General features: G+C 42.4%; 1 protein-coding gene across 1 annotated transcript in view; it reads right to left on the reverse strand.

Annotated features, from left to right (window-relative positions):
• CFAP61 (cilia and flagella associated protein 61) overlaps positions 1-22,252 on the reverse strand; it is an 85,011-nt gene that overhangs the window by 15,887 nt on the left and 46,872 nt on the right. The window contains exons 17-20 of the mRNA XM_065739498.1: positions 10,600-10,698; positions 8,891-9,059; positions 7,686-7,860; positions 4,153-4,445 (exon numbers count right to left, since the gene is read on the reverse strand). Coding sequence (XP_065595570.1) covers positions 4,153-4,445; positions 7,686-7,860; positions 8,891-9,059; positions 10,600-10,698 — 736 coding nt within the window. The remainder of the gene's footprint in view (positions 1-4,152; positions 4,446-7,685; positions 7,861-8,890; positions 9,060-10,599; positions 10,699-22,252) is intronic.

The raw sequence follows: 22,252 nt of genomic DNA on the forward strand, positions 1-22,252 counted from the left end.
AATTGAAAAACTAAGTAATAGAAAAAGTACAATGTATTTTAGCAGGATAACCATATATTACAAATATTTTTCAAACTGTTTACCAGCAAACTATGCTACCATGGCTACCGGAACAGAGACATTCAGTGAAACTGAAAGGTACAACATGCAAATTGTTCAGAAGAGATGTCATGCTCATCCAAAACACTGAATTGAAGCCAGTGGAAGCAGTGGAGGACAAGAAGATTGTGAGAGGTACTAAGAGAATGAGTATTTACATGAGAAGGAAAGTACTCAAATTTATTATACATCAGATTCTGGAGAGTGCATTCAAAGTCTGTTGTGACCAAAACACATCTTGTTACTATTCCAGACCTGGATAATGCTTGATTTAGCAGGTAGATTTCTCTGCACATCCTTACTGCTCTCAGATACGAGGCACAGGACTGGATGGCCATCAGATGGACCCATTGTTCAAGTGGAGCAGCCCAAAGGAGACTGCGTTTCAATTAAATCCTTGGTCCATTTGGCAGGCCTTTCTGAAGCTGGTCATAAACTGAGCTGATGGATATTCAGCACATTTTAGCTTGTGGAGTGAGAAGAGACATGACTTTCATTCTTTGTAAACACCGGCTCACTGTCCTACTGCTCAGCTTATAGAACTGGCCCTGAGGTAGGGATTTATCCAGAGCAGCAGCTACCGAGGCCATGAGCTCGCCTTCCCCACAGGAGATTTCGAGGGCATTGAAAGAAAATAGCCCTAAATCCCTAAATTCCTCCTCTAGGTCTCAAAGAAAAAGCTAGTGATAATTCCCTCCTTTTGTCCTCCTGTGGCATCTGCCCACACCCTCTCCTGGGACTCCAGCGAGCAGATGAGCCCTCCAGTCCCGAAAATGGGAGCCGAGGCAGCGCTGCTATGTCAGGCAGCACAAAGCAGGCGTGCTGGAAGCAGCCACAGTCTCGTCTGAGGCATGAGATGCTGGCATGGAGCAGATGTGCACTCAGCACGTCCCGCAGTGTGTGCTGGGTGCCCAAGGAGCTGCTTTGAAACCCAGCACGGGGCAGGAGGGAGGGCTGTGGGGTGTGCTAGCCCTCCCCTTCCTTCTGCACATCCTGCACAGGCTCTTTGCATTAATAACAGCAGGTTTCAAACCCAGCTAGTATTGTGCACAAGTGCTGGAGCAGAAGGAACGAGGTGTGGGGAAGTGAGGCTGGGCCACTGCAGTTGGAGCACGAGCCCAAACCAAGCCCTGCCCCATGCCTCCACCTCTGGCACAAAGCAGCAGAGACAACACAAGCACGAGAAGCTACAAGCAGGTCTTCACAGGTGGCTCTAACAAAGGATAAATCGATAGCTGGCAGGTCCCCGGAATAGTATAAGGGAAGGGCAAAGAGTCGGTATTGAGGGTTAAAAGTAAGAATGACAGGATAGGCTTTAAACAAGATCAGGTGGTCTGCAGAGGGAACAGATGAAGGCTGACCATCTTGTTGCTGTAATATATATTGTGGAGCTCCAGAACTTTTAAAATAAGCTCTCCCCTTCATCAGTGCCCTCAGCTTTTAAAATGATTACACAACAACAAATGCTCCTGTCCTCCACCAAGAAATATTACTGCACAGACTGAGAAAAGCATGAAAGAAGTCATCGGACGAGCACCTTACTGCCTTCATCTCAAACAGCTTGGGATATACATCAGAGGAAGCAGTGTCAGTAATCTGTCTATTGCTTATAGGCAGCCTCGGGGAGGTCACAGTTGTGAGCCAGGTAAAGGTATTACCCAATTAGACCACCAGTGAGCTGTGGACTGAAGGCAAGCATCAGATGCTCACGGCTGTGAGGAAAGGCACGGGAGAGGGAAACCAAGAATCACAGAATCATTAAGGCTGGAAAAAAACATTTAAGGTCATCTAGTCCAACCCGTCCCCACTGTGCCCACTAAAGCCACTGGTGAGGCAGGCAGCAGCAGAGGAGCAACAGGCTCTGTGCTTTTTTTGTGTATAAAGCAGGTAATGAGCACTGTGTAGTTAATGCCTAACCATCTAGTAGATCCCAAAGCAGGGAGCTCTGCCCGGTGTCCTGCCTGCTAGCAGGGAGGGGAGGGAGGGGACTGCTGCAGCCTCCAGGCTGGGAGCCATCTGTCAGCCCGGGAGGGGAGGGAGGGAGGGAGGGAGGCTGCTGCCTTCGGGAAAGAGATTTTCTCCTGTTGTTTTCCTCCTGCAGGACTCAACAAATTAAGACCCTAAGAACTGCCAATCAACAGTTGATATTGGCTCAAATCCCAAAAGGTCCAGCACGGCTGTAGGGCCGATTCCTGCACAGATTGCTTCCTGTGGAGGCTGCTCTGGACCTCCCATCCTCCTCTGTGCCTGCCCTTCCAGGAGGCTGGGAGCCTGGCAAGGCAGCTGAGCTGGATTTGGAGAACAGAGTGACCTTGGCATCAGAAGGGACTCAACTTTGAGGCCATGAAGGATAGGCAAGGGGCACAAAAGAGCAAGAGAAACAAAACAGAAGATAATGGGGGTCTTGAAGGAATGGCACGGGCCATGTGGGAAAGGTGATGGAGAGGAGAGGAGAGGAGAGGAGAGGAGAGGAGAGGAGAGGAGAGGAGAGGAGAGGAGAGGAGAGGAGAGGAGAGGAGAGGAGAGGAGAGGAGAGGAGAGGAGAGAGGAGAGGAGAGGAGAGGAGAGGAGAGGAGAGGAGAGGAGAGGAGAGGAGAGGAGAGGAGAGGAGAGGAGAGGAGAGGAGAGGAGAGGAGAGGAGAGGAGAGGAGAGGAGAGGAGAGGAGAGGAGAGGAGAGGAGAGGAGAGGAGAGGAGAGGAGAGGAGAGGAGAGGAGAGGAGAGGAGAGGAGAGGAGAGGAGAGGAGAGGAGAGGAGAGGAGAGGAGAGGAGAGGAGAGGAGAGGAGAGGAGAGGAGAGGAGAGGAGAGGAGAGGAGAGGAGAGGAGAGGAGAGGAGAGGAGAGGAGAGGAGAGGAGAGGAGAGGAGAGGAGAGGAGAGGAGAGGAGAGGAGAGGAGAGGAGAGGAGAGGAGAGGAGAGGAGAGGAGAGGAGAGGAGAGGAGAGGAGAGGAGAGGAGAGGAGAGGAGAGGAGAGGAGAGGAGAGGAGAGGAGAGGAGAGGAGAGGAGAGGAGGTATGGGTTTGTGACTGGATATTGAAGTTATGAGAACTACATTCACATCTCTGTGGAATAATAAAAACAGGGATTTCAAAGAAGGAAGGGAAAAACTCAAGAGCTGCATACAAGGACATAGCAAAAGGAATGTCATATCTGATGTGGTGACCAAAGCCAGGTGAAAGCCAGTGGATGAAAGACTCGTGCAAGGTTTTTACCTTCTCAGGAAGGGCTTGGATATCTCCACACTGGAGAAAAAAAAAAAGACTGGGGAAAAAAACCCACAACTATAATGTGTGGCTTTCCAGCTCAGAGAAGCTGGCTGGGGAGCCCTCTGGGAGTGGCACATGGTCCTTCCTTCCCAGATCTACAGCCCTTACTGCACGAAGGAGCAGACAACATAGTGAGGTTGTGCTGTGAGGGCCATAGGTCTTTCCGTGGACACACATTTTGAAATGACTCTACCAGAAGCACACAGATCAGCCCAGTGATGAAAAACAGTACTAGTTTCCCCATTAGGAAATATTTAAAACTGTCCCTGTCTCACAGGAGCACCATGTGTGTGAGTGTGCGTGTAATTTACCTAGATAAGCTCTCGGTACTTTAGGTGAACGCAAATGCAATCAGTAATGTAGAGGGAGAAAAATCTGTTCAAGATGTATAATAAATACGTAGTAGGCCTCTATCCTTGGCTGCTAGTATGACTTAATGAAATCTTAATCATATGCACATAACTATAGACAGGAGTTACTGTACGCATTTAAATAAGAAAAGGATTTCTAGAATGATGTAGAAAATGAATTAAGAGCATTTGTCACTCAACAGTGAACAACTATTGGTGCGTCAGCTGACTATAATACATTTAAATCCAAATCAGTCAGGGAATTAACAGTAGTATTATTTGGATTTTTGTACAAAACAATCCTTCAGGCTGACAATTGAACGTTAATTCTTCTGGAGACAATGAGAAAATAGATAAACCAGCAAGGGACTATCAGGATTTGATGGTCTTTGTCTTAAAAAGCAGCCTGAAGGAAATACAATGAAAGCATATACTTACCGAGCACTGCAATTGGAACGGTTTTGTATTAGTAGTGAAAGCTGCACATGTGATAAGGTCTGGGTCGTCGCCTTTGCTCCACTGTGCCAGGATACTGTCATAATAAACAGACACGCCAGCCTCTGACAGTGCCTCCTGCACAGCACTTTCGATTTCGTTGTTGTTAAGGCAAGTAACGTTTGAGCTGAGTGGAGGCTGCACGAGATGGACGCGAGAGCCATCGATTCCCAGAGATAAGAAGGTTTCTACCGTGGTGTAAATGTCAATTGTATTCCCATAGACAATGACGTTCCCTAAGGGGGAAAAAAAAGGGGGGGAAATTTCTAAGATGTACAATGAAAACCTTATTAGTGTAACTCAGATGATAATAACACGAAATTGCTCTCTTTGACCCTCTTATTTCTCTGATGCTATGAAGCAAACAAATGTTACCTAGCAACAGTAGCTAAGATAATTTAGTGAAGAATCTGTACAAAACATCCCACAAAGTAGGCAAGTACTTAACACAGAAGTATGACATTCATTCTGACCCCATAATTTGAAATTATTCTGATTGAAAATCCTCTGGGGCCAAAGAAAAAGAGAAAAAAGACCACATTTTATTTTGTTCTTCTCTTCCTTCTCAATTTTGCTTATATTCAAAGCACTCACTGGGCAGGCAGGGGAACAGGAGCAAATTAAATACATTGTGCAGGAAAAAAAAAAGAGAAACTGGGAAGGAGCAAGTCGGAGAAGACAAGCTGATGTGTGATGCAGGAGATTGCTGGCACTGTTGCTTCCTTGTACAAAAGCTCGATTTGCAGACAAGGCATACATTAGAACAGCTGTGTGCTTTATCTAAGGATGTTTAATATAAAACACGTAAATATTCCTCCAAGGAGGGCCTGAAAACTGCTCCTTTCCTCCCTGCTCCCTCTGTCCCCTTGAACCATAGAGAAAGCATCTTTCTGCTCCCAGATCCACTCTGCCTTCAAGTAATTCATGCAAAATACCACATCTCTTGTAGGATGGACTGAGAATTCCTCTCCTGGTGGGAATGAGAAGTGCTTACCAAAGGCCCACCCTAGCAAAGGGTTAGTCTGACTCTAAAGTACATGAGCCTGGCCAGCAGAGAGATCATCACTGTTTGGCAGAGCCAGTCTCTTTGGGGGGAAGTTCACTGATTGCATTACACATTGGCATTTCTGTATATACGAGATCAGATTCAAGCCCAACATTTCTCAAGGAAAATTAAAATTCTGTTTTATATGGTAATATTAAATACAATTACATTACATTAAGGAAAGCAATGTTCCTTTGCTGACCTCTTGTAAATCAGCAGTTTACAGTTTCTGCTTATGACAATATTAGGGGCTTTTTAGATTACAGCACTAGTAGTCTAGGAACTACTGATATTCATTATGGACTGAAATTATGTTCACTGGACAGATAGCGATTCCTCAGGATGCTTTTATTATTTAACTACATGAACGTGTATCTATCTGTGAGTAAACATAATCATCTTCCATGGAAAAAAGCAGCCATAAATAAAGATCGTTAGCGTGGTTTTATCATTTATTACTCCAGTGTCAGAGTTCTGCTGCAGAGCAGGCTCATTCATTTTCCACAAGTGGAAGCACAAGATTTCAGTGATCCCAGGATGACCCGAATCTTTTTAGTTTGCAGAAGCTAAAGATGAAAACATCATGTTAGCTAGAGCATCAGCTGCTTTGGTTGTTGATTCGAGCGCTGGAATTTTAATGTGATAGTATTCCTACAAACATGTTTTTAATAAGGCAGTAAACTACGTTTACGTAAAGAGAAAAAATAATTGCTCCATTTTGGGCCATTAAAGCAGTTTTGTTTCTTTCTTTACTCCCGTCCTACTTTTTATATTCACAGAAAGTGCAGCGCTAATAGGAGGTGAATTTCAATTAGTTACAATTACAGTTCTAATGGGTTACACGCAGGAGGCAGCTGGGTTTTGTCAGGGAAGACACAGCCCCAGGGCTAGGGCTGGTGCTCACCCTGCTCCAGCCCCAGGCATAGGAGCCCCCAGCACCACTCCTGCTCCCATGAGGAGGAGCCCACGGAGGAAGGAAGGTGGCAGTGTCGTGGAGGCTTCAAACTGCTTTTGGTAAAAGTAACAGATGAGTGAGAAGAGGATGCAGCAAGAGAAAGTTGTATGGAAAGGAACTGTAGTTATCCAGCAGCCCCCCTGGACTGGGCTCTTCGGGAGCTATGGGTTTAGCTTATTGATAAAGATGGGATAGCACCTAATTAAGATACCCTCCTTTACATCACACCAGAAGCCAGCAGCAGTGCTGAAATTATTAATACTCCTTTAGTAGTAGCAAATGTGCCTTGGTCCCAAAAGAGATGAAGTGCCACAAGACTTCCCCTTTGCCTGAACAGTAACTGACCCACATGCCTTGATAGGCACTGGCTCCTTCTATTTCTGGTATTTCTGCTCAGGTGTGTTTGAGCACATTCCAGGACTGGGCAATGCACGGTTTTGTATGAAAGATGAGCAGTAACGAATAGGAAAACTAACCACCTCGTCTGTGCCTGTCAGCTGGACACCACGTAAAGCCACGCACACTGCTCTGTTCACGTGCTTGAGGCTGAGAAGCTGTCTGAAGAAAATGTGAGCTGAGACATTAGGATGTTTATTCTCTCCTGTCCTGATCACAGCAAACTCGGAAGATGATAAAGAAACTTCTAGGATCTCGAGATCTTTAAAAGTCTGCCAAGCAGGGCTTGAACTCAGCAGACCACGGCGATCAGCTATCAATTCTCATTAGTCTACTCTCTGTTGAGTGAGACAGTTCAGCTGTGTTTTTAGGAAACTCCTGGTTTTGCTTTCAAGAACTTTCCTGCTCTGAACTCTTCCCTAACCACTCTGACACAAAGAAGACGTGATTGGTGAATTCGTTCACTGTTTGAGCTCCTTTCAGTTGTGGAAAGGATTTAACTTGGAATTCTGGACGATTCTGGGTATTTTCTACAGCATGCACATTCAGTGAATATATGAGCAGCGTGCACAGGAACAGATATCAGGGAAAAAATGTGACCTTAAGGGTTAAAAGGATAACACAGAGAGACTGCAGTTCTATGTGCAAAGCTGTATACTGATGTAACGGAACACAAAGATGACAGAAAAGAAAAAAAAATCTTGCCTCCCAATTTAGACCTGTTTTCTTTGTGCTATGCCTCAAATCTAGATGTTCATCTATAAGAGAAAAACGCACTCACTAATTAAATTATTATTTAATTGTCTAATTAATGACTCCAGCCAGCTTTACATTTGGGACTCATTTTGTTTTATATAATAATTACAGATGATTAATCTATCTCAAGCCTTTTTTTTTTTCTCCTAGATAAATATGCTCAGTATCAAAAATGACAACAAATTGTAAATTAATCTAGAAAACAAAGCACAGCAGATGAAAGACTTTGTTCTAATTAATTGAGCATCAATTATACTGTGGAGTTAATGAAACAATAAGCCTACGGAATATTTCTGCGAGTGTGTGTGTGACCAAAATCCTTACCTTCTGAGTTGATAAAGTTTTCCTTCAGCCAGTCCATTGCCTTCAAGCAGTCCTCATCATCGTTGAGAGTAAAATGATTGGAAGGGATTTTCCCTGTGTATCTTTGTGGACATTTACTAATGGCTTCCCTATTAGTTGGGAGTTTACTGATATCTGCTCCAGTGGGAGACAGGACCTGGAACAAATGGATGAATAAACTTATATGACATATATCTTCAAGTACTGTTAAGAATTTTTTCTGTTAAAGCATCTCTGTGTAAAGAAACTGCATAATAAAAATAATTCCTTTTTTTTGTTGTTTTTTTTTTTTTGGTAGAGCTTGAAGCTAAAAATAGATGATATATTCTTCTTGAAGGCATATAAAAGCTGCATCTTCCCTTGCATCCCTTCTCTCTTCCTCCTCTGTTGTAGTTATTTCCCACAACTTATGTCACAAGTCAGAGTTGCATCCGAATATATTTTTTTCTAGGAGCACTTAATCACACTTACAGTACAAAACTGGAAGCAGCTACCTAGTACAGGGAGATCTGATTTGACAGCAAGACTGAGTTCCACGCTGCATAACTTCACGTTACACGCTCTGTTCAGAGATCTGTGCTGCTGCTGTAAGCTAGGGGAATGGCAAAACTGCTTCAGTTGCCATCAAGGTGAAAACAAAGAACCTCAGCTGAAAAACTGGTCCTTTTCACTTCTGTCCTGCAACATACTGCGAGAGTACCATAGGCCACCTGACCTCACCTGAAACTTAACCATGCGCTACAACAATACGTGGCACCATGTATGTGCCTAGGCATGCTCATCAGGTGAATCAAGTAATTAATTTGAAAAGAAATCCCCTCCATTGCCAAAACTAGGTCAAATGGTGTTACACCAGCTGGAGTTCAGTCCCGCTGGCTGGGGCCACATGTCAACTGGATCAACTCTTCAGCAGGTTTGCTGGTCACAGTGGCAAAAATACTGACAGCTTTGCTTAACATCTGATCCTGAGGTGATCCATTGCTGGTAGAAGATTCTGTAAAACCTCCCTCTCCAAGCTGTAGAGCTGCACGAAGCAGTACGACCTGCTGTTTGCAGGCTGCAAACATACTGGTCGTGCAATTGCTAAGGAGCAATTCTACTCCTTTGCTAATTGACAAAACCCTGTTTACTGTTAAAAAAAAAGAAAAAAAAATATATATATAATTTCACTCTGCACAGAATCCTACCTGATAGTTCTGTCCTGTGCAGAGAACAAGGTGGTCATACGGTACTTTTCTCTCCTTGGAAACAACTACATATTTGGCAGAGCGATTTATGCCAGTCATTTTACCAACCACAACGTGAACCCAGGAACAAAGTGACATCTGTGCATAATCTTCATCATTAAAACAGTGGCTGTGAAGAAAGAATATCTGTAAGTGACATTTCAGCAGCTGACAGCAGGCATTAATTAGACATCTGGTGAGTTAGCCCAAGTCCCCTAGTGGTTCTAGTCTGTTCTCTTGCTGTGAGTTTACTGCAGCCTATAGTAAAAGATTAGTCATTATAAAATACTCAGTTACAAATTGACAACTTTTTGCTAAAACCAAATAATCCCTCCCAGTGCTGGGCCATATAACCACATAATTTAGAAATAAAATCAGAAAAAAAGAAAATGCTTTACTCTGCTTTTTATTTGCAGGTTGATGCAAGGAGGAGACTTTTGTACCTGCAAAGAAAATGTTTTAATGATCTAAATTTTTTTTTTGTCTTGTATTTTTATATTTTGTGCAACTGAATTCCCCTGCAAAATTAAGTGAATGTTAGCAGAAGCAAAAGAGAAATTATCATATTGGCTATCCAAAAGAAAACAAAATTAGCAGGTGTAGGAGAGAAGGAGAGAAACAGTGCAGGTGTGTCTCTCCACTAAGAGAGCTCCAGAAAGAGAAACAGCACCACCAACATATTTTGCTACTAGTGCCAGCATATGTCTAAAGCACCATAACTGACTGCTGCACATTAATTGCTGTTTAATGAGTTCCCAAAGTTGTCCCAGAGAATGACAACAATAACAAATAGAAAGGAAAAAAAAAAAGTTGTTGCTGTGGCCTGAAGAATTTTAGAACTGAATGTTCGGACTTTCTGAGGTGCTCTGCATCCTCTGTACTCACAAATACCAGAGGGAAATAAAGAACGGAAGACACCCACTGTCAACTCTAAACTGTAATCATGCAGAAATCTATAAATAAAATGGACATCAAGGAGAGATTAGGGTTTTCAAAAGCACCTTTATAATTGAGGTGCACAGCTCCCAGGAGACTGACACTCCAAAATCACAGGGATGCTTTCAAAAACCATACCCTGCAGAGTTCCATTTTCACTCTTAATCTACTTTCAGATTTTAACAGCTAATTCTGGCAAGGCAGCTATGAACAACAACTTTCCATCAGGGTGGATATTTTGTTATTACAAGTCTTTTCTTACAGTATACTTAGGAAAAAGTGCACGCGCTTTCGTGTGAATTTATAATCCCTTCATTTCCTAGACCTGTACTTACAAACACACCTTTCTACATTAAAAAAAAATCATCTCTCCAACTATTTACCAAAAAATTCCTTGATAGGGCAAACTTCAGAATATGTTGAGACAGTTTTAAACAGGTCAACATCATGCTATTCTCAGATCTTTGTTTCTGGTTTAAGGTTCAGCAAGAAGATGGCTGTTTTGTCACTTGAAGAGCTGGCTCTTCAGGGCATCACTGAAGTTACCACTTGATTAATACTCGGTGACCCCTCCCTTGTAATAGCAATATTGAACTCATTTCACAGGCCATATGGACAGACTGGATTAATTTGAGACTATCTACATGTGTTTCTAGAAGAATTTAGGACCAGTTCACAGAAAATTACAGAGTGTTATGCTGAAGTTACTGAACTGTTTACATATTAAATCAAACCTGTTAATTAAAAATCTTCTATGTTTGGAGCCTGGTAGGTCTTTTCCTGGAAGGCCATGAGTTGAAATCAAGGTCAGGTTGTTGAATTTCAGGTGCGGACTGTGGAAAGAAAAACAAAATGCCACAGTAAATCCAGCACGAGTTTGTGGAGGTCGTTTGGTGCAACTGCAACACGAGTGCATTTTAACATATAGCAGTGTTGATTCTCCCAGTCCATCCTTGTGGCTTTACTTGAGGTGTAGCACAACACTGTCTCAATCCTGACAGACGTATTTAAATTCCTTCATGGAACTAACAGACTCTTTCCTAAGACGTTATGCAGGACTAACCTTCCCAGGACTACAGTAGTTATTGCAAGACCACCAAGTCTTAGCTCAAATGCCAGAATATGGTGTCCCGGAAACAGAACACACAAGACTGACTCAAATCGTGTTTCTCCTTGTTTTGTTAGGATACAAGTAGAAAAGCCTTGTCAGTAACCACAGTGTTAATCACACTGTGGTGCTCCATGTCTGATGCTGTGCCATGAGGCTGCAGAGAAGGGACTGTGATTCTGTGATGCAGTCTAAGTGTCCTCAGATGGTGCAGACACATCATTTTTGAATCATAGGATCATTAAGGTTGGAAAAACCACTAAGATCATCTAGTCCAACTGCAACCCATCCCCACCGTGCCCACCAACCATGTCCTTCAGTGCCACATCTCCACAGCTCTGGAACACCTCTGGGGACAGTGACTCCCCCACCCCCATGGGCAGCTCGTGCCAATGTCTCCCAGCCCCACTTTTGTTGAGCAGCCAAAATTTCAAATAGCTACAGCTGAATGCCACTCTGAGATAACTGGGTTGTTCACTACTAAGTACAGATGACTTCTGTCCCTCCTCTTCAGCTTTATTGGGTCATACAGGACAAGAATATGGCCCTTGCCACTTCCATTTTCCTTTGCCTCCCCTCTGAACACATCTGCTCAGGAAGTCTCTTGCTTTTCATCTCATGCCTGAATCCGAGGAAAGTTGGCTATGGGAAAACTAAACTTTTAATAAAGAAAAATGAAATCCATTGCTCAGCCTGGTGAGTATCACTAATTTCAAACATTCTGCTTAACAGAATTAAAGAACATGCTTTGGAACCATGCAGAAATACAGTCAAGAAGAACAAAACAAAGAGTTTCCACTGTAGTTTCATTAACACCAGAGGGTGGGGGGGGTAGCGAGACTGACAGTATGTTGAACTAAATGTGATCTGACATTTAAAAACAAATAAATATTATGAGTGATTAAGCCTTCTAATCTTCGAGGCTTTGTGTAAGTTAAGAGTGGATTGATGCAAATGGTACAAAGGAATCAGAATGTTTTTTATCAACCACTGTTAATTTGTTATTCATACATTTAAAAAATATATTCAAACAAAGTTAAAGGTCATACTTAAACCAAGGAATTTTGAGGTTATGGCTGCCACTGTCAAAATGCATATTAATAGTTTAATTCTGGATTATGGATTATCTATGGTAAATCTCCACGCGTACTCAGGCCAAGTGCAGTGTAATAAATAACCTTAATGTAACAGGGTGCATATATTTATACAGATTATGGGCCTGATTCTCATTTAAATTAAGGTCACCCTGCAGAGGTGGGTGTAAATAGAATTTGCTCTTCGTTTATGGCCACATTCTCTTGGCTGCATGATACACAGTGGTCTTAGAAGTTTACATTAAGCTGAATTCAAGGCGTGCAGCATGCCATTTACACTCATGGAACACTTCTAGTTGGCTGCAAATGCTAGCAATTGCAATACACTGTGCACACCTAAATAGTACGACTGCTTGCTGTTTAGTTTATGTGTAATCACAAAGAAAAAGGCTATAACAGTACACAAACATCCCAGATATTCTTCTACCACTGAAGGTTCTTTCCAGCACAGAGCTGAAACTGTTTCTCTACATACTGCATGCCCTCTTGCCAATAGGTCCCCAAATCCACCTGCTATACTAAGATTAAGTTTAAATTATGTTAACACTATTTAGGATGAGAATGTTGCAAGCAAGCATTGGAAAAATAGCAGAATGAAAGGTTCCAGGCAACAACAATGTACCTCTTTTGCATGACTGCACTATGACGCACTTTATTGATCTGATCACATACTATATTCTTCTTATGCCAGAAGCTCTACCTTTATCTAGTCCATACGCAGTCATATGAAGTCATCCATTATTTCCAGGTTGTATGGTGTTTGGTCAGTTCTTCCCCATCAGTTGTGAGGCTTCAATTCTGAGCTTTCACTTTGTATAATTTACTATTTACTGCTATCTCAGCACTCCCACAGCATTCCCATATGCCCCAAACATTAATGAATGGCAGACTAGAATTAAATCCTGTAGGCATCAAAATGTTGATTAGCAACTCATTAGAATACTGTGATGACACGAGTGATATCTTTGATTCCTCATTTACACTGAAGAAAATCAAGACACAAAGAAAATTGGATTAAAGCTATCAAAAGGGTGTGCTGATGTTAGAAGCTGAACAGAGGAAGCCAGAGCTGGCATCTGATGCTGCCTGTGCTCCAAGAACAGGCACAGTGCATCTCTGGGAGCAGGATCTCAGCTTGGAGTCACCAGAAGTGATCCACAGACAGTTGCAGAACCAAGCCTGCTGCAGTTCAAGAAGCATTTGGACAACACTCTCAGCCACAGTGTTTGAATTTGGGGTGGTTCTGTGTGGAGCCAGGAGCTGGATGATCCTTGCAGGTCCCTTCCAGCTCAGAACATCCTGTCATCTTGGCTTTGTCACTTGTCCTGTGGCACTACAATGCACATCATAGAGGTCAGAAGCAAGCAGAGAGAAACAGTTGGCACAGCAGCAAGCTTACAAGGGGAAGGTAGAAGCCAAACTGATTTTTTCAAGGGACTTCCACAATCCTCTTCCAACATTTGGACCTCTTGCAACATTTGCCAGAGCAAGGGGCTCTGATGCAGACAGAGGATCATCACCCCACAGAGCTGCTGATGGCTGCAGGAGGATGCTTTTCCTCAGGCCATCGACTTGTTGGTTCCCTACTGCTACCTAAGAACTCATTTAATAATATAAAAACAACATAGGCTCTAAGAAATGGGTAGTGCATATAAAGAAAAATGTCTTATATGCCTCAAACTTATATGTTGATATGAAGTGTGGTAGAAGTACACATTTCCCATTTGGTGAAAAAGTCTGTAAGAGAAGAGCCTGAGCCAATGCAACATTAAACAACCGCACCTGCATTTTCAAAGTAAGCAGTTCCAGCAGGGATTCATGTTGCTGTGGATACAAAAGGAAGAACAGCTCAAAGATACTGGTAAAGCAGGGAGGGATTAGAGTATCTAGGGAAATAAGTAAAAGGTATTGAGTTTCATTGCAGAGTTCTAGAGGATGGCTACAAAAGCAAGTCTAAACACCCTCATCCCTGAAATGAAATCGCACTGCCAGTTTATTGTGAGCACAACCAAAGGAACAAACAAATAAAAACTTTTATGCCAAATTTATGTACACATCATTTATATACGTAGCTGCAAGCATTTGCAAATTGGTTCAAATATTCCTGCCTAGGTTTTCAGAATTTTTTGGCCTGCTGAGTTCTCTTTTTTTGAGTGCGTGGTGCAACAACAAAGATTTAGGTGGTTAAAACCTGCCTGAATAAATTAAGTAATTAACTGCTTTCATTAACCTCTTCACTGTCACAAATAATCAGTCAGCTTCTGTAACAGAAAATAAAGTGTGGTGAAGCAGTTTACCTGAACCTATGTGCTTCGGTTTATTTGAAACTAAGCATGGCACTTCTTAACGAGATCTTCCTGTCATCAGGAAGATCTTATTTTGTCTACTGAAATATGTAACTCCATGCACTAACCTCCTGTATGCTTCATTTCTGAGCAGTTTCACATTCGGCATGTTATTTGGTGTATTAATTAATTTATATTTGGCAAAAGCAAATAAATAGTTATGTTATAACTTCAATCTGCAGCAGAGAACTTCACACTGCACCTCTAGAGCTCTAAAAATAATAAAAAACAGTCTGCTTTCAGCACTACAAATAATTAGGTTGAGAAATTCTTGCATGAGCAAAACTTTGAATCGGAGAAGTTCTCCCATTTTGCTCTGCAACCACAAATGAGCTGTTGGAATTTCTGGGGGGGAGGAGGAACCCCAAATGGGAGGTGATGCTAAACCCAGAGGCAGTACTTGGTGTTCAGGGCACAGAAACTCACCATGCCCAACTCACATCTCACCGTGGTTGGCAGGTATAGGCAGCACCTCTCCTTGACCCAAATAACACGACACTTTATCCAAACTAGGTTTTGTTTATTTTTCAAGGGAAGATCAGCACCGATGTGACTTGGAGAACAGATATATCCAAACCAAAATGATTTTCTAACACATTTTGCAAGGCTACAAGTAAAAAAAATCAGCTTAGTGCAAAAAAATATCCAACGTTCTTGTTGAATATGTTGTTTCGTACTACAGATTTCCTTTAGGAGTAACTTTTACAAGCAATATGTTTCCATGTTGCTTTCTCAGGCAGAAATAAAGTAGACTCTGCCTTTCTATTTTCACTCTTTAGGCACCTACATTTAACTCCGACAAGTAAGAATCAGCACAAAATCAAGTAGGAAGATATGTGAAAATAACATGGCAAAAGAGTTTCCCTGTATGAAGATACATGATGCCGTTCTAGTGTTCTGAAGGCTCTGCAGCTGATAGGACACTACTTGGTTGTTCAGCTTCTGGTGAGAAGGTCAGTAACAGAAGCAGAAAGGGATTTCTGTTTGCAGCAGCAATCACTGAAAGCTTCTGTTCTCAAGAACCAATTACAAACCTCAGAACGTGGTTTTAGCTTAACTGCTGCCCAACAGATGTCCATCTAGAAGTTATCCCTCCTTAATTACAAGTAAACAAAGATAATCCAGTTCTCCATTGGATCAGCCTTAGGAAAAAGTGTTAAGATTGTGAATGAATTTGCTGAATGAAAGAAGGGTCCTTGCTGGGACAGTTTTCAATGCGAGAGTCCAGCAATTGGCTTTCCACATTTTTGTTTCCCTATGAGCTGTGCTTGTGATAAGTCTTCCTCCAAAGATCAGTGGCAGACGTGTCAAGAAGGGCACTGGTAAAAATAAAACAGTAAGTGAATCCCACTGTCATTAGCTCACATTTCATGTGATCAACTTTTTTGCACAGGGGAAAGATAAGTTGGTTGATTGCTTCAGTAGGAAAATCCCCACCTTTTTTCTTCCCAGAACAGGACGGTTTCCATTCCAAGATGGACCACAACACTGGAAATACACCATCCATCTCAGTTTCAAAAAGTACTCTTTATAATTATTTAAAGCAGAGATAAATGGGAATATTGCATTGATTTATGAAACATTTCAAGATTAATTTATTTTTTTAGAAGAGTTGGTTTGTTTTTTTTTCCAATAACACTTCAACAATATGTTTTGCCATGACCCAATTACTGTCTCCTGATATCAAAATAACATTCTCTTTAATAAATAAATAAATACCTAAATTTAGATGGAGCAATACTTTTCAAAAATGTACGGACCATCTTCTGTGTAAGAGATGGTATTCCAAAGGAAAGCAACCTATAAGACCAGGCTGTGAAAGCCCTGACCACCACTTCTCACATTTGTTTCAAGAAACCCCTCAAAAAGCCAAATGATTTTTGCTTTGACCCATGAGCATCGCCCTTCAGTGACGCCATGAGCATTTCTCTCTCTGCAGCTGGCTGCTTTTCCTCATCAGGTCTCTCCCCACAAACTTCCCATCTGATTAATTCCACCAGGATTTGGAAGCACCTCCTTATTTTTGGAGTCTGGTACTCACTATCACAAACCCAAAGCACCTTCCATAAAATCTGCAAGCATCATCTTGAAGACAAACACATTTTTTCTCCTCCTATACCTATTATATGTTCTCTTTTCCAGAGTGATTATTTTCTCTAACTTCTGGTTCAAGTTCATTCACCTGAACTGCATAAGGATGTCAATCATGAGCTTAAACAGATGTGGGTGTTTTTGTCCTTCACATTTAAGGCTTATACTGTAATGCTTCTGTTGCCCCTGGGATTTCCACCTTTTGTTTGGTAAACTCTGCTGCATTTCAATTCTTTGATTAATTTCTCATGTTTAGGTATCTTTAAATCACCTCCTCATCTTGATTTCTGCCTGAATTTTGCCAAATATGCCTTTTCCACTTACTTCTTTCAAACTCCCATTTGTACCGTAACTCATTCCCCAGAGCAACCCAACCTCCCTTTTCCCATCCTGCTTTTATCTTCCTAACCACCTCTCACTTCCCAGCAGTGGTTTTGCTGTCCTCACCTGCATCAGCTCAGCTCTTCCTATTCTTTTTTGCACCATTCTTCTCTAGTGATTGTGGCTCTCAACTGCAATTCAGCGGAGTCTTTTTTTCCTTTGTTAGACTAATTCTTTTCCATACTTTGCTTCTCAACCCAGATTGACCCTTGCAATTTTACTGCTGAGCTCTGCTCCATTCTGTAACCACTTCTTGTTAAACTCTCCTCTCCCAGATGGCATCTTGCCAGCACTTGCAAGGAATATACCAGCCTTGGAATATGCAAACTGATTAAAGCACATAACATCTAACACTGAGTCATGGGTACTTGCTTACTTGCACATTTACTGCACAAACTGCATTTTTGCAGTGAATACAAGCTGAATGAAGACTGGTCAGAACTGCCAACTACAGATTTTTTTAGTAAGCCCGCTAGGAAACGATCATTCACACAACTTGTGTTGTGACTCCAGGATCTTGTTTATTATCCCCAATACTATGAATTGTTTTATGTCATAACAGAAGAATTTGAAGAGCTCTTTCCTTGTCAAGATGCATACCTGAACCAGACACATCATATACACCTATGCAGGAATATCCTCAGCTACAAAGTTTACAAGATTACACTGTCATCCCAAGTACACATTGGTTTTGAATTTGGCCAAATACAAGTACCACTAACCATCACATTTGCTTGAGAATTTCCTAAATAAAACTTCAGATTTCACTCCTTGATTTTCAGCGTTTCATCTTGCCCAAAGCATAAGACAAGGCAGTTATCTTTCTAGACAGAAAATGAGGGATATCCAATTATGGCCCTGGTAGTTACAGCCTCTAATTATTAAATGTATCCAGGTGAGACATCAAGACCATTTTCCACAGTGATACTACAAAATGGGATGTGAAACAATAGTGTGGCTAAGGTGTTGCTGTCCTTCCACTCCTGTGTGAATATGTCAGCAAACCACCTATAGTGCAAATCCCAACTCATTAATGTCATTTTTAATATTACTGAACAACGGTTCAAGTTGGAATTAAGTTCTTTTTATTTGTGTAGCTTGTACTTATCCCATGTTAGCCCATGTAATTGCCAAGGAATTCAAAAATTTAACCCATCGGTGCAGATTTGGCAATGTTGCCTTCATCTACAAGCTGCTCCAAAAGTAATGCCTCCCATTTTAATGGTGGTTACTGCATTGTAAAGTAGTGTTTCGTGCTGAAAATTTGTTCTACCATTTGTTGTTAGTGTGCTCTTTGTATCTTGCTGTAGTTTTCATGGAACTAAATACAAGGTGCTACTTTTACAGCAATCTACATAGTTGAAATAACATTCCCAAGTATGTCAAAAGAGAAAAGCCCCTTGAATTTGATGGGCTTGAGACCTGCACCAATGTTTCTCCTCCTGACAGCAAGAGCATGCAGAATGAGAAGCAGCTCATAAAAAGCACCACATCCTCTTGACAGAAAGCTGGCAGTGCGGGAAGGATCGGGACACAGATTTACTGGTCTCCAACATCTGCACGTAGCAGCTGTGGAGCTGGGCCCGGCAGCACCTCCAGGCCTCCTGGCAGCCTGGTGAGCACAGCTGCCTCTCTGAGATGGCAGCACCAACAAAACCAGCTCAGAGAGACACAGCCTTGCAGTGCCCATCTCTACCAGCCCGCCCTCACCATGCTTACTGACCACGACCTCCAGTGCCACATCCCCACGGCTCTGCATCACTGCCAGGGACAGTGACCCCAGCACTCCCTGGGCAGCTGTGCCTCACCACTTTCTGAGAAGGAAGGTTTCCTAATTTCCAACCTGAAAGTTTGGGTAGCTCCACCTCTGCAACAACGCTGGGAAACTTCAGAACCAAGAAAAATAATGCGAGCAGAACAGAAAGTATAACATCTCTATCAACAGCAAATAGCTGAGAAATGTAAATGCGGTGTTTGCACTCGCAGGGCTCCTTTATTTGCTTTGAGTGCATTGATGAGAGAGCTGCCAGAGCTGCTCTAGGTAATCAGGTTACCAGGCACAGTGGTGACACAGCCAAGCCCATGTCACACTCAGTCACCAGGCAGGGCCTGCTAAATATAACTATAAAAATTCTTCTGGCTCATGGCAATCTTGAAGCATCCCTTTTATGAGAAAAACACTATTCCCAAGATCAGTTTTAATATACAAAAAGAAGCTGTGATTATTCACATATGAATATTAAAAAAATAAAATCTGCAAATACTGCAAAGTTGGAAGAGAGAAAGAACAGTTTGGGCTCGGACGCATCTTTGCAGACATTTAAAGAACAAGCACGGAAAGTTGAAATAATCTCATCTAAAATTCAAAAGTGACTCTAATAATAACATGAAATGCAAAATAATGAAATATTGATCCTATTCAAGTGTCACTTTTTGGCAGAAACATGTCAAATAGCTGTTAGGAAGTGGATCCATATCCTCTCCCCTAGTTTATGTATCAGTCACCCCGACAGCTCACGGTGATGCTGCCTCCCCAGCGAGGCAAGATATGACCCATTGGATTCATCTCTGCCCCAACTTGATCTCTATTCACTAGAGATGATGAAAGGCAGCAACATCTGAAGGATGTGGGGCCAGTGACACCGAACACATGGTCGGCTGCAACATTGTTCAGTGTTTGCCTTGGTATGAAAAAACAGCAGTCAAAAGGAAGCCCGTGTATATCAATTCATGTGGCAAAGATAGATAGTATGAAACAATGAAGATCACTAAACCATTCATTCCATGCTAGCTCTGTGATCAGCAAGTAAGCACTAACTATTTAATTAGTCAACTAATTAGTGACAGGCAACATGGAAGGCTTCAGATGTTCTCAGACAAATGCAAAGATAAAAAGCCTAATTAAACAGCAAGCATTATGCTAACTATTGCCAAGCAGGACAGATGTGCAGGATATTGTATAATACTGCGCTGCCAGATAACGGCAGTTGTAGCTGTTCTGTCAGAAACTGTGCTTTAGAAACCATCTCTATGCTAATCTCAGATAAACCCCGCAGATTGACTGTGTTAGATTCTAACTTCACTTAAAGGGAAAAATTCAGGGCTTGGACAAAAACCGCTGTAATACATTCGCTTTTTAACGCGACAACCACTTCTAATGCATCCAAACTGAAAGAGAAATACTCCACATTTTCATACAGAGTGTCGTGGTCTTAGCTGCCATTCATTTACTGCTATTTTGTGTAATACATTATGTATATTTGCCATGTCCTCAGAGAGAAAGCCATTGTTTACACCAGAGGTTGGATTAAGAAGGTTTTCAAAATCATGGATTAAAAAGGGTTTTCCCTATAATCACAAGACAATAACGCTTTCCACAGCTATATGCAAAGAGGTGGATAAAAAGCTAATTGGTTCAGTGCTCCGGAGCCAATGACAAGATACTTGTGCAAGCAAGCCTCTGGCGTTCCTGCAGCCAAACTTCAGTCACCTGCTGTCAGAGCACACTACTTAGCACACTGTTCAGTGAATCCTCCGTCACAATTAGCTCCAAAGGCTGTTTTCAGAACGGTATGTTTTTCCTCATTCTCAAGTAATAAAAGCAAACAAGGAGAAATGAAAAAGCCCCGCTCTGCTGGAGAATGAGTCTTTAACTATGAATTGATTTTCTGAAGCGTCTCAGTTCTTGGGAATAGGAAAACTTTTTAAACACTTCCATTAGTCTTATATCAGACTCCCTCTTAGGGTCATCATTCATGATAATTAGTCAGCATCCAACTGACTGACTCAGCATCACCAACTTGAGCAAAGCCCACATTTTTATTGCAGTCTCGCAAAAAAAACTTCTTGTTTTTTTTGTTTTGTTTGTTTTTAAAGCACAAGTCACTCAAGAGAAACTAAAAAGGTAAGAAAGCCTCATGTTTTCAGCCTAGCCCTCCTCTGGATTCACTGCAAGGCTGAACTGCCTTTCTCTCCACATCTACAACAAAGGAGAGGCAGCAACAACCGTTTGGAGGGCAGGGAACAATAGAGGCAAAGAGCGACTGTGTTGCTGGGCTGAACTGCTTTCCCTCAATGGGAATATTCCTCCAGTTGCTACTTTGCTTTTAGGACAGGCCAGCACTCAGAATTTACACCGCTTCCACAACCAGTCGGATGGTGCAGCAATTCATGTGAGCTCCGTCTTAGTGCTGGACAGTGACCTAAGTCTTGGCTTTGTGCAAGGGGAAGCATATAATTGCACTGCCCAGGAGGAGCCTCATGCAGGAATTGTGGGAATTACAATTCCTTGCCCGCTTGCCACACTCCTGCAGGGAAGTTAATTACTGCAGCAATTTATGATGCAACGTGCTACCCCCCTCCTAGTGCCTCAGATCCGCTGCCCGGTGTCCTGCAGATCCTCGTGTGCTGGCCAGCTGCAGCAGAGGTGCAGCCTGAGCTCATTGCCACCTGTACCTCCTGGCAGCCAGCCGTGCCTGAGACGGGCAGGCTCGTGGTGGCAGAACTGCCTGGTGCTCCTCCGGCACTTGGCCGTTCCTAAGATATAAAATTCTATATAATGAATCCTAAAGAAAAGCAGCACTGTAACTTATAACATATCTGAATGTGATTACACTCGAGAAAAAAAGAAATCAGCAGGAGATATTTATTTGAATGGTGACACATGACTAATGAGCTCACCTTCACTGACCTAGCCTTACATTAAGCACAACGCAGGCAATTCTCCAGGGCTCAGGGTACCCCAAGCACTAAAATGAATCCTCCCCTAATAGATGGTCATTCCATACGCTCACTTGCAGCATTCTTGCTCTGCTCTTTGAAATAACCAGCACTGATTTGGCCACACCAGCGCTCTAACCTTGATGGTTGGATGACCTCAGTGGACTTTCCCAGTCTTAGTGGTTCTATGACCTCTGTGAGGATCCGATTCAACAAACTCTCAACGCAGAGTAAGGAGCCAGAGTGAAGGACTGCAGTAGCATTTTGTCAAGCAGCACTTCACAGCACATGCTCCTCCATTACAGCAGGGTTTATATATAAAGTTCCTTCTCTGTTCTGGTGGAGAAGCTCAGTGCCCACAAGCAGACTGCTCATGAGCTATAGTGCCGTCGGCACAGAACAATGGGATGAGGGCAACTGTCTGCACAGCTCGAGGGAGAAGGCAGCTCTTATTGTTATTTCTCTGTCCATTGAAAAATCTATATTTATTCAGTCTCAAACAGGTTGAAAACACTTGTAAAATCTAGTCCTAATAATTGTTAGGTAGGTAAGTGAATTACATTTGTGTGTTTCCATGGTGACTGATAATGTAAAATAATTAAGTATGAAGAATAATGAGGAGAAAACCACTTCCTCTTTTTAAGGATTA

The sequence above is a fragment of the Cyrtonyx montezumae genome, unplaced genomic scaffold (assembly GCF_038088225.1).
Source record: "Cyrtonyx montezumae isolate F1298 unplaced genomic scaffold, pur_monq_1.0 scaffold_24, whole genome shotgun sequence".
Classification (NCBI taxonomy): Eukaryota; Metazoa; Chordata; class Aves; order Galliformes; family Odontophoridae; genus Cyrtonyx; species Cyrtonyx montezumae.